We start from the raw sequence: 16,158 nt of genomic DNA on the forward strand, positions 1-16,158 counted from the left end.
TGTAATTGAAAGAAGATTTATTCATATTAAAAGATAACTTTAAAGGGTATATGTGGTTTTATATAACAAGAACAGAATCTTCATTATTTGAGCAATTAGTTTAAGCCAAGTAATAAAAACAAGGCCTACATATCCGAGCCAATTTGTTAAAGCAAATTTAACTTGAGTTATGGCTTTTTAAATATCATTACATTTTGATTGCAGGCTCATCTTTTCACTTGTAAAACACCATTATTAAAAATCGCTATGATGCGATTTACAACACATTAAGGAATGTAATCCTCAGCAAGTTCAGTATTAATCAAAATGATATTTTCTGATATTTAGCAAGTAAGAAAAAACCAAAATCATTTGGTAGTAAACGTTAATTTTCAACAAATAAAAAAAAAAAAAAAAAAAAAGCATTTCAACCATCAAATGCTTTTCTTTTAAGAAGAATAGATGCTAGGAAAACTTTTCAAGGTTATGTAATTGTCATTTTAAGAATAAAATAAAGGCTGGTTAGCATGTTTTTATTTATAAATAAAGTCTTTGAATAAATGAAATGGTTTAAAAAACTTTTGAATGGTTATCGGGGGATTGCTCTTTCATTTCTTTTATATTGTGAGCTTCCTTGGCCATTTCGATCAAGACATCAAGTTCACCAGATTGTTCACACATAGATTTGAAGGCTCCGGTATCGGTGCTATTGATTAGCAAGTTATAAGGTGTATCATACTCGACAATTTTGCCTTGGTCAAGCACCAATATACGGTCATAGTCAATGATGGTACGAAGTCTGTGAGCAATACAGAGTAAAGTCGAGTTGTCAAACTCCTCACGAATTGTGGTCTGGATCTTGGTATCTGTTTCAAAGTCAACACTGGCTGTTGCTTCGTCCATGATGATCACCTTGCTATTTCGAAGCAAAGCGCGTGCAAGGCAGATCAATTGTCTTTGTCCTTGAGAAAAGTTATTACCTCCTTCGCTAACCTTTTGGGTTAAGCTCGTAATGGACGAACTAAAACCTTCATCAATGTTGACAGAGTTTGAAGAAGAATTACTGCTACCTGACAGATGCTTAGTTCGGTCAGAGGGGTTTGCAAGATGAGCACGTTCGAGGGATTCCCAAACAGCTTCATCAGAATGTTCATCAAAGGGATCAAGGTTAGAACGAATGGTGCCATCAAACAAAACAGCATCTTGAGGGATAATTGTCAATTTAGAACGAAGGTCCTCAAGGCCGATCGTGGCAACATCAATGCCGTCAATCGTAATTGAGCCCCTGCTAGCTTCCAAGAAACGAAAGAAACTCAGACCCATCGTACTCTTACCAGAGCCAGTACGACCAACAATACCAATCTTTTCATGAGGTCTTGTAGAGAATGATATACCATGCAAGACAGGGTCCAGTTCAGGAGCATAGCGCACCTCGAGTTCTTTGACTTCAATAGAACCTGTTGTAGGCCAGGCAGCAGGAGGACGATGACCTTCAATGATTGCTGGGGCTTCCTGGTCGATTTCAAGATACTCTTGAATTCGTTCCACAGAATTCAAGTTCATTTCTACTTGTGTGTACTGACGAATAAACCAATAGATGTATTCCAAGAAGCTACGGGCATAAAACAAAGAAATACCCGCCATACCTGCATCAATTCTGTGGATATTCATCAGCAAGAAAATACCAGCAAACAGTGTAACAAATGAGCCAACCAATTCAATACGTGCGTACAACCAACGATTGCTCATCCAGAGGAAGTAGAATGGGGTAACAAAGGCATCAATCTTTTTATAGACGGAAACCATGAATTGTTCTTCGACACTATAAGCTCTTATAGTAGTAACACCAACTAACGATTCCGTAAACTGAGAATAGATAGGAGAGCGACTGACTGAGTTCAAGCGTTTCAATTCACGAGAGATACGAAGATAGAATAAACCAATAGCAAAGTACAAACAACCTATTAGTAGTAAGTATACAAATTAGTTTCAATGACAAACAAAATAAAAACTTACCAACAAGGATGGCAGTGATAATAAATTCGGGAGTGATGGCTGACATTACAACGGTGGAAGCAATAATACCAGTAACACATTCAATCAAAAAACTTGCAGAACGAGCAAGTTGAAGATCAACAACAGATATATCCTTTCCAAACCTGTTCAAGAGACGTCCAACAGGAGTAGTATCAAAAAATCGCATGGGAGCACGAACAACACGGTCTGTTAAATTGTTGAATAGTTTGCGAGCGCCGTGTATAGATCCCCAGTAAAGCAAAATGCTTCGAAGGGTATCAAAGAGGATATAAGAACCAACAATAGCACTATAGACTGCGATGTAATAATCAACATTAACAGGTTCTTTTTCTTCATAGACCCAAGTTTTGAAAACGTTTTGATTCTGTACAAGGCTGCTCATCGTACCAAACACTTGTGGGATAGCAGGTGCCTTTGTAGAAAGAAAAGGAGCTCCGTTATTGATGAATGCTTGGATGGTATCGTTGGATGTGTTTGGTGTGTAAGCCGCAGCCCATACTTTCAACCACCAATTCTCAGCAAATGCCAAAGAACGAGCGCCGATGTATCCAAAGAAAAGAGCCGACCAAAAGAACCAGCCACCACAAGCAGCAAAATATGTGGCGTAGACCTTGAATTTTACATGCCCTTTTTCAGAAGTCTCCTCCTTGATGAGTTTGGCAACATCACCTTTACTACTTAAATCAATATCCATTTCAGATAATTTATTATCTACAGTATCCTCGATTGTCTCTTCTTCTACTTCCGTCTCGAGCTCTTCACCAACTAACTTCAAGAGCTGACCATTCTCTTTCAAGTTCTCAATACTATCACATCCAGTAATATTACCCTGTTCAATCTTGACCAAGAATCTGGCTGCAGGCAAGCAAAGCCTGACATGGTGGGTGACGAGAATGATCGTACGACCTTGCAATATATCTCCCATGATACATTCCTTAAGTAGATGTTTTGAAGTGTGAGCATCTACAGCACTAAGACAGTCGTCTAAAAGAACCGTCTTGGCATATGAATAAACGGCTCTTGCCAAAGAAACTCTATAAAGAAAATAGCAAAAGTCTTAATGCTGTCCCTCTCTCCCTCTTTTCTTTCATTCATGTATACCTTTGTTTTTGACCACCAGAAAGAGAAATACCCTTTTCACCAATTTCAGTAAGGTCACCATCAGGTAAGATGGACAAGTCCTTAATCAAGGCACACTGATACAAGACCTTTTTGTATCGAGCCTCGTCATAAGGAAGTCCAAAAAGAATATTGTCACGGATTGAGGCGTGCTGAAGGAAAGGTTGTTGTGCTACATAAGCAACCTTGTTGAGATATAGGTTGGGATATTCACTATCAATGGTAGAGTAGTTCTCTACCTGAAGCTTGACTTTGGAAGGTAAGTAAACTCTGCCAGATACAGCATCCATCTCCCCCAAAAGGGCATGAAGAAAGCTACTCTTTCCACTACCAGTAGAACCAATGACTAAACTTAACTTGCCAGTAGGAAAGTTAAATCGAGGAACATGCAACTGGAAAGCAGTAGCCTCTGGTTTGGGAGTAGAATCCAACGTGGCAGTGGCGCTCGAACTAGCAGAGACTGTGTTGGGTTCAGTCACTGTGCTGGTATCTTGCTGGAAATGCCACTGAAATACAGATTCTTCAAAGCCTACACGAGCCAACACAGTTTCGGGAGCAACACCCTCAGGAACCTCGATAGGCTCATTGTTTACATTCTCATCAATATCAGTTTCTTCCAGATACTTTACGATACGCTTTAAACTAATATTGGCTTCAGTCAAGGAAAGGATAGATTCAGGAATAAAGGACAGAGGGCTACGAAGCATTTCAAATAGAGAGATACTGACAAAAGCAACACTTGCTGTCAATTCGTTACCAGCAACTTTGGTGTACCAAATAAAGGAAACAACAGTAACAAGGATAGGAACAGAGAAATAGATTATGCTTGTCATGACTTCAAAAGCAACCAAACTAAGCAACTTTGAGATTTCATCACTACGAGCATCCTTGACCTTTTGTTTCCATTTGTTCTCCCAGGTAAAATATTTAACCATACGAATACCTTGGAATAGTTCATTCAAAAGACTGTTACGCTTATCTCTAGCGGTTGACAGAGAAGTATATCTTTTGCCGTATAACTTTGACATGAAGCCAGAGATAGGAAATGACACAATCATTACAATAAGTCCAACTATGGCTGCAAATCCAAGCAGTTCATACAAGTAATAAACACCAACAGCAATTTGGATAGGTGCATTGTACATCATCTAATAAAGAGATGTATTATTTTCCTTGAAAAAAAAAGAAAAAGAAAAAGAAAATAGCAGTTACTTACAAAGATATATGAAGGCATCTCGGCTAACTGTTCAGCGTCGACACTCATTAAATTTGTAATTTTACCAACGCTACTAAAGTCATCTTTGTCTTCGTCATCTTCTTTGTTCTCTTCCTTTTCTTTCTTATCAGATTGCTCTTCATCCACTTTACCGGATGTTCCCTTTCTTTTCAAGGTCTTTGCAAAAAGCTCAGTATCCAGCATGATAAAAGTTCTCACATTCCAACGGCGTCCAACCCAGAGCTGAATACAATTGCAAAGAAGTTTACCTACGCCCACAAAGAAAAGACCAAGAACATAGAGATAGGCTATTCTGATCGGTCTACCTGCAGGATTTTCAAAATAACCCAAAAACAACTGTTGAAAGACAGGTCCAAGGAAACTGATGAGTGTGGCAAGCATAGAAAAAACAAATTGAAGCCAAATTTCCTTTTTGTTGGCACTGTAGATGCGACGGAGCACTTTGGAACGTGAAATGTATTTTGCTGTGTTTATGAAATCATCGTAAGCCGTCTTTGCTTTGTGTTGAAATGTCAGTGCGTAAAGGTCGTCTCGTGTAACTTGATTGTGAAACCCAAATACAACCAATGGATTCATCTACCCAAAAAAAAAAACAAGTGTAAGATTCAAGTTTTGTAAATCGCATGTTGTAATCATCTTCTCACCCACTGAAATGCAGCCCATGAAAGAGCACTAGCAGTTGCTTCGGGGCTTAGAGAAAGACCCTATTGTAGTAAAAAATTGTTGAATTCATCGTGGTCCTGAAAAATAGACTAGAGATCACTTACGTCGCGATAGACAGTACCATTTTTGACTTCAAATGTTTCATAGCTTTCATGAGAGAGATCTCTTGGATGGAAAGGTTGAGGTGTAGTGGTGGCAATCAAAGTTAAAATGAATGTAATAGAAGTCACAATATAATCCCAGTTATGTACTGTACTGACAGTCAACAAATGACAGGTAGATATTAATGTAGCAGTAGAGAAAAGGAAGCAAAAAACGAAATTGTAATGGCGATCCTTGTAATGATTGCGTGATGGTGAAGCAAATGCTAAAATAAAGGAAACAAACTTTTTTTTAAAAAAAAAGCACAGATCAGTTTTTTGTCTTGTTTTTAAATAAGAAACTTATAAAGTTACCCAACTGATAGAGTATGTAATCAAGTTAAGAATGGCATGCAATTCATAATGACCACTAATCACATATTTTAAAGTCTCATATAACCAACCAGCAAATAAAATTCCTGTTAGTAAAACAATGGCGATCTTTCTTTTTTTGATCGATACAACAATCGATTGTATTTCAGTGCTTGAGTTGTATTTGTTATGATTGCGATATCTTTCAATAGCTAAATACCCTATAGAAGTACTATTTTTTTTTTTTTTAAAAAAAAGACAAGTTCAATTTTCTTATTCTTCAGCTTTTTAAACAAATATTTACCATACAGCACTTCCAATGCAAATAGCTTCTTTATCCTAATATACTCGAGTCAATATGAGAAGGAAATATTTTCTGGTGTTACCATTTTTTTGAAATTGGCGAATTTCTATATTTGAAGAAGCCAATAAAATTCAAAAAGTCAGGAAAAGTAAAAGAAAAAGAAAAGAAGCTATCAAAGCTTAGCATACTTATAAAGAAGGATGAGTTACACTAGATAAAAAATAGCCAAACATAGAAATTCTTACTACTTTCAGTTGACCGCAGTAAAGTCTAATAGAGTGATCAAAATTAAAGTTTGTGTACATTCTTAAAAAAAAAACGAACTTAATTTGGAAATTTACAGAGATTACATTAAAGACCTTAAATTTTTGAGTAGATCGTTTGTCCATGTAAGAAAGATATGACTGCTTAAATTTTTTAGTTCTCGGTTGAGACACACAATATGAGAGGATAAAGATGTCGATTTTGTTTAAAGAAGAGGTAGTGTAACTTGTTAGTATAACACAATTAAAGATAGTAGAGGGCTTTGGTTGTACCAACATTCTTTTTAAATGTGACAATCTGAAGAGTGTTTGATGATTACAATTGGCCACTTCATCAAGTTTGTCAAGCAGGTGATCTTAGAGGGTTAATTATGTATAAAAGAAAGAATGAAATGAAAATGAAGGTTGAGGACTTTTTGATTCTGATTTTTTTTAAAAAAAAAACTGTTTCCTTTGCATAAATTTAACATGAGCCAGCAAAATTCATTTGACTCAAATTGAAAAGTGTAATACAACATCTTTGGTACAAGGGGTTGTCTAAATATGCCCAATTTATAAGGTCAAATTTACTGCTAAAAACAAAAATACAAGAGTAGTAAAAAAAGAAACAAATGGCTTTTGGAAAAAGTTTAAAGATTTTGAAAGAAGAGCCAAAGAGAAGGCTAGGGTTTCTACTTGCAAAAGACATTCTCCACAAAATATATCAAAGGGTTTGTGAAATTTTTATATTCTCATCCGACAATTGCAATTAACGAATACGAAACCTCTGCACTTGTGATTTTACCACAGGAATAAATGACAAGATAAGGCTATCATATTCTCTCAAATCCAAGCAATACAGGACTTGTTCCTAGAGTTTTAATAAGTGGCTAAAGGTGACGAAGACAGTAGTGGCCGTATGAACAATAACAAAAACAAAAACAAAAAAAAAGGACATGTAGAAGAGATATAAGCAAGTCGGCTTTTTCCCGATATACCGCGCCGAATTAGTAAAAAGTTATTGTTATTATTCTTAAAAAGTCATTCTATCGAAACAGTTCCTTGATGGTTCTCCAAAATGAATCTACATATAATAGGGATGAAACTAACTAGAAATAGTATTCTTATCCATCAAGAAGATAGTCTCTAAGTCATTCACAGATAATGAATATGTTTAATCTTGTTGACTTTATCAGCCATTTCATTTACGAATTATGCTTATCTTGATCAACAACTTTTTCAGAGAGCTAAAGCTTGAAGTATAATCATCGTCTAAATAATAATAGAGTGAGGAAAAAGAAGATGAGGGATTGTTTGTACTGAACTAATCTTAATCAAATTTCTTAAAAAAGTACTTTCCAACATCAGCCTCATTCCAAAGTACAATATCTTTAACAGGGTGGGAAAATTAGAGATTTGAAAGAGATTGGCTGAAAAGGAAATTACTGTCTATTGCTCTACTTGAGCTTACTGCAATTTCCATGCTTTGTAGACTTATGTAAGGAAAGGGATGAAATGATTTACTTCACATTTATTTTAAAGAGAGAAGGTATTGTTTGTTGATGATAAAAGGTAACACTAAGTTTGTTTACATTCTATTTGACCCTTCAAATATTGTTTACATTAACTTTCAAAACAAATGAATTTATTAGAGTACAAAGAGACAAAATATATACAGTTTATGTTATTTTATTCATTTTAAACCAAGAAGAATTTCCTTTGATCAACAGTTTACGTAATTTGAAAAGAGAATTTGTTTCTGCTGTATTTAATTTTGCAATAGAAGATGAAGTATGCATTGTATATAACACTGCTTCATTTTTCTTTTTCTTTTTAATGTTTTGTTGATCTTGGATTTCCAATAAGTCAATAAGATGTTCATCTCCAATCAAAAAGGGTGCGCCACGCGTATACATTTTCCAAATATTGAATTCTTCTCGTATTTTATCTCCCAGCTTTTTTCCATTCAAAGTTATGAGTATTCGAGAATAACATTATGTCTAGGTTTACCTGCTTTATTTGTTCTTTTGCATTTTTGTTTTTCATTAATGCATTTCTACGTTTATAATCACTTTTTATACACAATGAGATTGTTTTTGCTATTTCAAGATTCACTATTGATTTCTTTAATGTATGCGTATCATCTATTGTTATATTAGAAAAGAAAAGAAATGGATGAAATAGATTTGTTACCAAAAGTATGAAAATAACAAGTGGGATCAATTTCGAGTTGTTTTAACTTTACTTTCAATTTGTTTATCAACAGCTTATTTAATCTTTCATCCTCATCCTACCAACATATTAATATCTTTTAATAAAATAAAAACAGACATCTAGTTACCTTTAAAATATGATTTGGGCATAGAGTATAAGCAGATTGAAAAGCAGAATTCAAAGTGGCTTCTGCAAAGCTTATCTTATCCAACTTCATTTCCTTTAGTACATCTTCAGTTTGTTTTGTTCCATATTCAACATCATTTAATACTTGATTAATCAAATTTAGCTGTTGAACTAATTCATCCAATTCGGTTGCCTTGGTTATCAATAATTTACGTAGCCCTGTTACTGTCTCTGTTCCCTAACAACCTATAAACATAAAGCCATTTTTTTTAAAAAAAAAAAGTTACTTTGTTAATCATTCTTAATAAATGAACAAATGTTTCGTCTGATGCTCCTTCATGCTGACTGACAAGTGTTGATTGTGATACGTTTAGAGTAGCACTTTTGTAATGAACCATATTTTTTTTTATAAAGAAAAAAGAAGAAAATAAAAATGATATAAATAATCAAACACTTTATAAAACATCTTCGGGAAATGATAAAATATTCTTTTCTTTATCCTCTTCTCTTTTTTTTTTTATTGTGTCAATGTATGACACGAATTGTTTGTTTTTATGCTTCGTTTCAAGTTTATTAAAATAAACAATAAAGTACAACCGTTCTTATTCTTCTATTATGACCCATCACCGAGGGCGTGAATCTTTTTTTTTTTGGCTTCTTTTTAGAGAAAAACAATTTAGTTTATTATAAATATGATTATTATTGTTTGTAAATGCTGATTTTGAGAGAAAGTGAGAGGGGATCTTTTATTTACACGATTTGTTTTGTCAACTCAGTTTCAGGAATATCATCAGAAGGAGTAGATGGACCGAGTGAAGAAGTATAAGGTGAATTACAATCCATCAATTTTTCCCACCAATTTTCAATGATTCTCTTTACTAATCTTTTTGTGGTTGAATGTACTTTTCTTCTCATCCCAGGATGAATAAGTTGTTGTAATACTCTATAAATTTCATTCTTTTTATAAGGTCTTGAATTTAATTGTGTATTTTCTAATAAGGGTTCCAATACTCTTAAATATGCTTCCAATAACTACAATATTCATTGTCAACAAATAAACAAAAAGGGGAAAAGAAGAAGGAGGAATACTTACTGTTTGTGCTTCTTTTGTGTCACCTAATCCACATACTTCTCTAAGGATGATGTCGACTAGCACATAAAGATCATTTGTATAAAAATATTCATACAAGTTGATCCTTGTGAATATAGCATATAATAATTTCAATATTAATATTTGTATACAAGTATCATCTATTTTATTATTTGTTAGTTTCCTGATTCATTCTATAAATGCACATATTACTTGATCTGTTGAGCATAAATATCAAATTGGCACTAAATATGTCAGAAGTGCCAATCCTTTGAGACAGCACATCCAATACCAAGTTTTCACTCTGACCAGACATCATGTATTGTTCGTTAAAGACAAGCAAAAGACGGATGACATCATAATTGAAGGATTCTTGAGCATCACCACGTGTTTCTTGTACGAGATTTAGTAGTTGATTTATTAGTGAGGTATCTACCAAGTCTACAGTGTATTAATATATGAATAATAAAATATAAATTTACTTTACCTAAGTCATATTTTTCTATTTTATCTAATTTTGATAATTCAAAACATAAACTAAACAAGATACTTGATATCTCAAATGAAGTATGAAATAAACCAAGTTTAATTTCTTGTATTAATTTACGAAATAATCTATTCTTTTTGGATTGTATCGATTCTGACAATATAAATTTCATCCATCTTGGTTCATCCCTCCCTGCTGCAAGTAACACTGCATAGGGGATATATTCTTGTTCTTTTAATGCATGCGAATGGATAATGTGCGCTAATACAACTGTACTATAATCTAAGCATATCTTGGAATCAATCAATTTATAAGCGACTTGATTTATTTCATTTAAAGTCTTTAAAAAGTCTTCTATTAATATATTTTAGCAGCTTGTATCATTATTATTGTTCTATCTTACTAGAGTATCGAATAAGAAATCGAATATATTGTGTAATAATCCTTTGAACATCTTGTTCATTTGAATAAGGTCTATTTAATATCTCATCTAATTCTGTTATGTTATTAGTATATTATATTGTATCATTCATTCATTCATTTTACCCGAATAAAAACTTTCAATGTCATCAAAATAATATTCAATAGCATCGTCATCCATTTATAAAGGGAATAAGAAAAGAAAGAAAGAGAGAGAGAGTAAAAAGAAACAAAAAAAGATGAGGAGCAAATCATTTAATTGATAAATTTTATTTTCTTTCTCCGATCCATTACTTTTTTTCAATCCTTCTCAATTGGTTACCAGATCAAAAGATGAATTTTTTTTTTTCTAAAAAATCTTGAGAATAATGGTTAATAATGAAAATGATAAAATATTTAATTCTTTATTTAGCTTATATATGGATGAGAAAAGAACTGTCAAAAGGCTTTTAAAGAAAACTGTAGAGTTTTTAATTAAAGAAAAAGATAAAGAACATGTTTCATAGACTAAAATTGTGAGACACAGTAAAGTGAATACTTTAGGTTTTTGTGCCTGTCCTTCTTTATCAATCATGACCCAAAAAGAAAGTTTGCTATAAAGGTACAGAAAATGACTGTTTATGGTATGATTGCTTATAAAGCTCAAAGGAGCAGCATGTTCTTTTTTGGTCTATTCACAGTAGAATAATGCTCTTCCAGAACTAAAGACCATATTCAGAGAGTCTGTCAGATGGTTATATGCAGATATATAATCAATGATGCACTGCTGTTATCAAGACATAATTTGGAGTGTGGCAACCAAAAAGAACACTTGCAATGACTATTCATGAACAATTCCATATTTTCCTTAGTTTACATAAAATATCAGCAATTATTTCTTGTGTTTCTTAACGACAGTCTATCGCAGGTACCTCCCATCAAAGTCTTTGGCTGCATCTTTACCTTCTTGCTTGAACTTTATAGTCTCAATACAGTCTTAATTTTGTTTATCTTATTGTTATATTCAAACATAATGGTTGTTATGCCTATTTCTATCTATCTCAAGCTCGCTCTATATAAGAATAACCAACACATAATACAGATAAATGGCACAAGATGCTTGCAATACCAGCGCCTTACTTTATAAGAATTAATCTCACTACTGTCTTTATCAGATCTCTAAGGTTTTGGAGAAAGAATTTCGTTAAAATGCGTTTATTCTATGTATTATTTATGCTATACTTCCAGAAACCTTTTTCTTGAGGATCTTCACGTCCTTTCTGAAATTATTGGTAGCCAATTTGTCCAGAATAATCAATTTTACCTTTCATGCATTATGCCATTCCATTTTACTTGACGGTTTTATTCCCTAATACAAATTGTATCATAATCAGCTGCTGACTAAGAATCAAGTTCGACTTTAAACTTATAAGTGTGATTGTATAGTAATCTTTTGAGGGATTGAATTGTATAATTCCTGTGGCAGTAAAAGTACCTGCTGAGATCAATTCCTATTTACCATATCATTGTTGAGTTGTAGTGGCTACTGTTGCCACAAGTTGGAATATTCACACTCGCAATTAGAGTGATCATTCACGAAAACTGAGAAAAAGAAGGTTTATAATCCTCTACACATTGATTCATTCCTTTCTTGTAATGGACTTTACTGATTTATCAATATTTTTACGACTGAAAGGATAGATGTTGCGGTTTCTCATCTTATGACCAGCCTGCTTGTAAGGATAAGATGTAGAAGCAAAAACAGGAGCATCCCTTCCAACTTGTGATACCCATGTCTGCTGCTTTCTTTACAAGTTGGCTCCATCAAGCCATCGCTTGTCTAAAACAAATCATCAATGGTTGTCATGGTAGCAAAAACAGCCACTTTCCTTTCAAATATCTAAGGTCCAAGGGAGGCAGGACTTGGGAATCCATGGTCAAACTCAGAAAATAACCACTTTTATAATCAAAGCTGACATATCAATTGTGTATTTAAAAATTAAAGGCCGAGAAAAGTTTACAATGGTGTTAGGATCATTTTGCATAAAATTAGGTTCTCGTGTACTACAGGATTAAGCACTTCTCCCTTTTTAAGGATCGGCTTTTATAAGATTGTTTAATACATATGAGCTTTTAGATCATTCTTTTGCACTATCAAGTATGAGCTTGCATGGAGTAGCTAACTTTAAGCTTAATCAACTTTGTTTTGCTTGTCATACCACCAAATTGCTCAATTCTTTGTAATCTTCTACTTTTTCTAAAAAAAAAATTTCAGAGTTACCAACTCTAATGAGAAGGCGCTCATCAGGCATCTTAAAAGGAAGTTAGTCAAATTTACCACAATTATTTACATTTTAACCATACTTGTCAAGTAACACTGCATAGTTCTCAATACATCGCTTCATTTAATGCCATCTGGTGTAATAACAGCCAATTTAATCTCTGAGAAGGTAGCTCGTCGAAATAAGAGCAGACAGCTCAAACTTCATTTATAGCAGCAAAAAACCCGTCGGTATTCAAAATTTACCTACGCTTGAGTAGTCTATCATTCGTTTTTGCAACAAGGTCATTACAAGTACCTTCATTCAATTGCTTCAAGGCCTTTCGATGACCCCTTACTTTTGGAGTATTTTGGATGTCTTGCTCATTATGTCCTTTATGTTTCTAAAAACATCTTTTTTTTTTTGAAATTCAAAGATACAATAAGCACAAACCTGACAGGAAAAACACAAGGCTCAAGATCACATTGATTTAATTTATACTTTGAGGAAAGGTGTCTGAAAATGTATAGAGATAATAAGATTGCTTAATACATGATTTTTTATCAATTGACAATGATTTCCTTTTTTTTCTTTTAGCATCTTAAAGATTTTTAAGGTGATACAAAAAACAAGAATGCATAAACAGGCATTAGATGTTTTTATAGAACCATGAATGCTCTCACTACAGAGACATGCTTATGTAGCATTCTGTGCTCTAAAATCTAGCTGACTTGTCTAATTCAAAATGCTTTAATGTATCAATTGATAAATAATAAATTTTGCTGTATATTTAAAAGAATACTTTTACATCTGACTTTTAAGTTGAAAAGTGCAGCGGAGAAAAGTAATGAAAACAAAATCCGTAGTCAATGAAAAGTGTTTTTTTTTTGGGCTTCAATGGCAATCACAAGGAAATCACAAAAGAGAAATGGAGAACAGCAAAATAACTTGAACAGCAAGAAATCTCGAAAGAAAGTGGTTAAAAAGACAAACGTTGATGAAGATCAAATATTTGAATCTGTCGGATCAGGTAGATCATTGAAAAGAGCAGATCAGCACACCGAGGATCTTGGTCAAAGAAAGAAAGCAAAAGGAAAGCAAAAAGAGGATGTAAATTTAATTGATAAAGGTGAAGACAAGAGCCCACAGATACATGATGCCCAGCAAATGGATACTGTAGACATGGAAGTAGACGAAGAAGAGGAGGAAGAGGATGAAATTGATTGGGAAACAGTTGAGCTACCGCATATGATTACAGACCAAGTAAACAATAATCACAGTGAAGATAATAATCCAGTATATAAAGATGTTGAGATTGTATTCGAAGCGCCACGCGCAGTGTTAAAGTAAATGCATACAAGCATCAAGCTCTTTCTGACTTTTAAATAGAAAATCCAAGTGGGAGATTGAATATCAACGAAACTTGCGTGAATGGACACACAACAGTCATATCATAACACTAATGGCACACTATGCAATACGAAACAGATGGTGCTCAAGTGATAAGGCAAAAGTAAAGGAAATAATGATCTTTCAATAGTATTACTTATTGTTTATGTAATGTACACATAGGCTCAATGTTTAAAAATTGTACCCGAACATGCAAGAAAGCTTTTATCGAACAATACTACAGAATCAAGCATCATCACTGGAATTAAATGGATCTTAAACTGGTGGAAAAATTACTTTTCAATCACTGGACCAGGGCTTGTGACACGACCCTACAGCGATTTTGAAGATATAAGCCATTCATTTTTACAAGACATGATTGCCAAACGTGAATCCAATGAAAATGCAGAGTGGGTGGATAACTTGGATGAATTTGTCAATCTTCTTTTAAAAAAAGAAGGTACAAGTGACCTGTGCTCTGAATTGTTTGTGAGCATCTTGCGTTCTTGCAACTGTGATGCTCGGTTGGTATGTTCTCTTCAACCTGTACCATACAAGATACCACCGAATTACAAGAAACAGAACACAGATGAAAGTACAGGCCAAGAAGAAACACAAGAATCACTACTCTTTCAATTTCGCACACCTACAAGAACCCACGTAGACCAAAATGTTCAGCTCAGACAGACAAACGCAAAACCACCGTGTATTTGGGTAGAGGTGTATTGTCCAGAATCAAAGCGATGGATATGTGTGGATCCGATCAGGAGCATCATCGATAAACCTGCACTAATGGAGCCCGCTGTCCTTAATCGTAGTAACCAGCTGTCTTTTGTATTAGCATTTGATGAAAAGAAAAAACACTACATCACAGATGTCACACGAAGATATACATCCAATATGGACAAGGCCAATCGCTTAAGAGATCGGCCACTTACAAAGCGTGAACAGGGTGCGGGTATGAGACCTTGGTCTGAGATATTATTGAGTATATTATGTCATAAACCAAAGATGAATGAAAAAGAAAGACTGGAGATGAAAGACTTGGAAAAACAAGAAAAGAAGGAAAGGATGCCTACAAGTATAGGCGCTTTCAAAAACCACCCAATCTACGCGCTAGAGAGGCACTTGAAGAAGTTTGAAGTGTTATATCCAAGAGAACCCATATTAGGAAGTATTCGAGGAGAAAAGATATACCCTCGACAGTGTGTGAAAGTGGTGAGTACTGCAGACGCTTTTAGAAAACAAGGAAGAGAAATCATCAAAGGAGAACAGCCGATAAAGATGGTCAAGTCGACTGCTACAACAATAGAAAAGAAAAGAATTCATGAAATGGCAAAACAGGAGGGTCAAGAGGTGCTGGTGCCATGCTATGGTGAATGGCAAACTCAAAAAATCATACCTGATCCTGTTGTCGATGTAAAGTATAAATAGCTTTTATATCTCATTTTCTAATATACACGTATATAGGGCAAAGTTCCAAAGAATTCATTTGGTAATATCGATCTATTTGTACCTGAAATGTTACCAGCAGGAGCTGTGCATATTCCAAGTAAGTTATAAGCTCTCTCTCTCTCTCTCTTTTTTTTTTTTTGCTTATTTTATCTATTTTAGTTAGGGGTATTGGGAAGCTTGCAAAAAGACTTGGCGTTGATTATGCTGATGCAGTGGTAAGTATTTTACTCTATATGCATTATTTTTTATATTAAATACATTTACGGATGATAATAGACAGGATTTGAATTTGTTAAAATGCGCTCAGTGCCTATTATTGAAGGAATTGTGGTTGCAAAAGAATTTCAGTTTGTGCTCATGGAAGTAGGTTACTTTGTTTTTTTAAATGACATTACGCATGTTATTTATTATGAATGATAGGCTTTAGAAGAACAAGAAAAAGATGAAGCAGTGAGGGCAATTGAAAAACAAGAAAAGGAAGTTTATTTACGATGGAGAAAGTTAATTAAGGGACTACTTGTTAAAGCGCGAGTTGATAATGAATACGGTACTAGTAAATCTACAGATAACGATAGTGATATGTGGACTACTTTTAATATGGATGATACACATGGAGGAGGCTTTTTACCAGAAGACGATTAAAATTGATCTTCATAATAAAAATAGCTTATTCTATAACAATGCAAAAATTGTTACGTGCACCA

At 34.1% G+C, this 16,158-nt stretch overlaps 4 protein-coding genes across 4 annotated transcripts; 1 reads left to right on the plus strand and 3 right to left on the minus strand.

The window, feature by feature from the left end:
• Nucleotides 1-549: 549 nt before the first annotated feature.
• RO3G_12412 (uncharacterized protein) lies at nt 550-5,876 on the minus strand (the record flags this gene model as incomplete). The annotated part of the gene is made up of 9 exons (XM_067666996.1): nt 550-1,940; nt 1,996-3,050; nt 3,118-4,283; nt 4,352-4,948; nt 5,017-5,076; nt 5,140-5,421; nt 5,491-5,719; nt 5,792-5,826; nt 5,874-5,876. The coding sequence occupies 9 exons, from the start codon at nt 5,874-5,876 to the stop codon at nt 550-552; spliced, it is 4,818 nt and encodes a 1,605-aa protein (XP_067523097.1).
• A 1,836-nt stretch (nt 5,877-7,712) lies between these two features.
• On the minus strand, nt 7,713-8,771 carry RO3G_12413 (uncharacterized protein; the record flags this gene model as incomplete). Its single annotated transcript, XM_067666997.1, has 5 exons — nt 7,713-7,988; nt 8,044-8,147; nt 8,227-8,323; nt 8,375-8,611; nt 8,661-8,771. The coding sequence occupies 5 exons, from the start codon at nt 8,769-8,771 to the stop codon at nt 7,713-7,715; spliced, it is 825 nt and encodes a 274-aa protein (XP_067523098.1).
• A 352-nt stretch (nt 8,772-9,123) lies between these two features.
• RO3G_12414 (uncharacterized protein) lies at nt 9,124-10,122 on the minus strand (the record flags this gene model as incomplete). Its single annotated transcript, XM_067666998.1, has 4 exons — nt 9,124-9,405; nt 9,467-9,522; nt 9,677-9,904; nt 9,951-10,122. 4 exons carry the CDS (start codon nt 10,120-10,122, stop codon nt 9,124-9,126), a joined length of 738 nt encoding a protein of 245 aa, XP_067523099.1.
• A 3,385-nt stretch (nt 10,123-13,507) lies between these two features.
• Nucleotides 13,508-16,096, plus strand: RO3G_12415 (uncharacterized protein; the record flags this gene model as incomplete). Its single annotated transcript, XM_067666999.1, has 7 exons — nt 13,508-13,956; nt 14,000-14,123; nt 14,183-15,418; nt 15,470-15,551; nt 15,614-15,669; nt 15,731-15,817; nt 15,875-16,096. The coding sequence occupies 7 exons, from the start codon at nt 13,508-13,510 to the stop codon at nt 16,094-16,096; spliced, it is 2,256 nt and encodes a 751-aa protein (XP_067523100.1).
• Nucleotides 16,097-16,158: the final 62 nt, after the last annotated feature.

The sequence above is a fragment of the Rhizopus delemar genome, genomic scaffold, assembly GCF_000149305.1.
Source record: "Rhizopus delemar RA 99-880 supercont3.10 genomic scaffold, whole genome shotgun sequence".
In the NCBI taxonomy this organism is placed as follows: domain Eukaryota; kingdom Fungi; phylum Mucoromycota; class Mucoromycetes; order Mucorales; family Rhizopodaceae; genus Rhizopus; species Rhizopus delemar.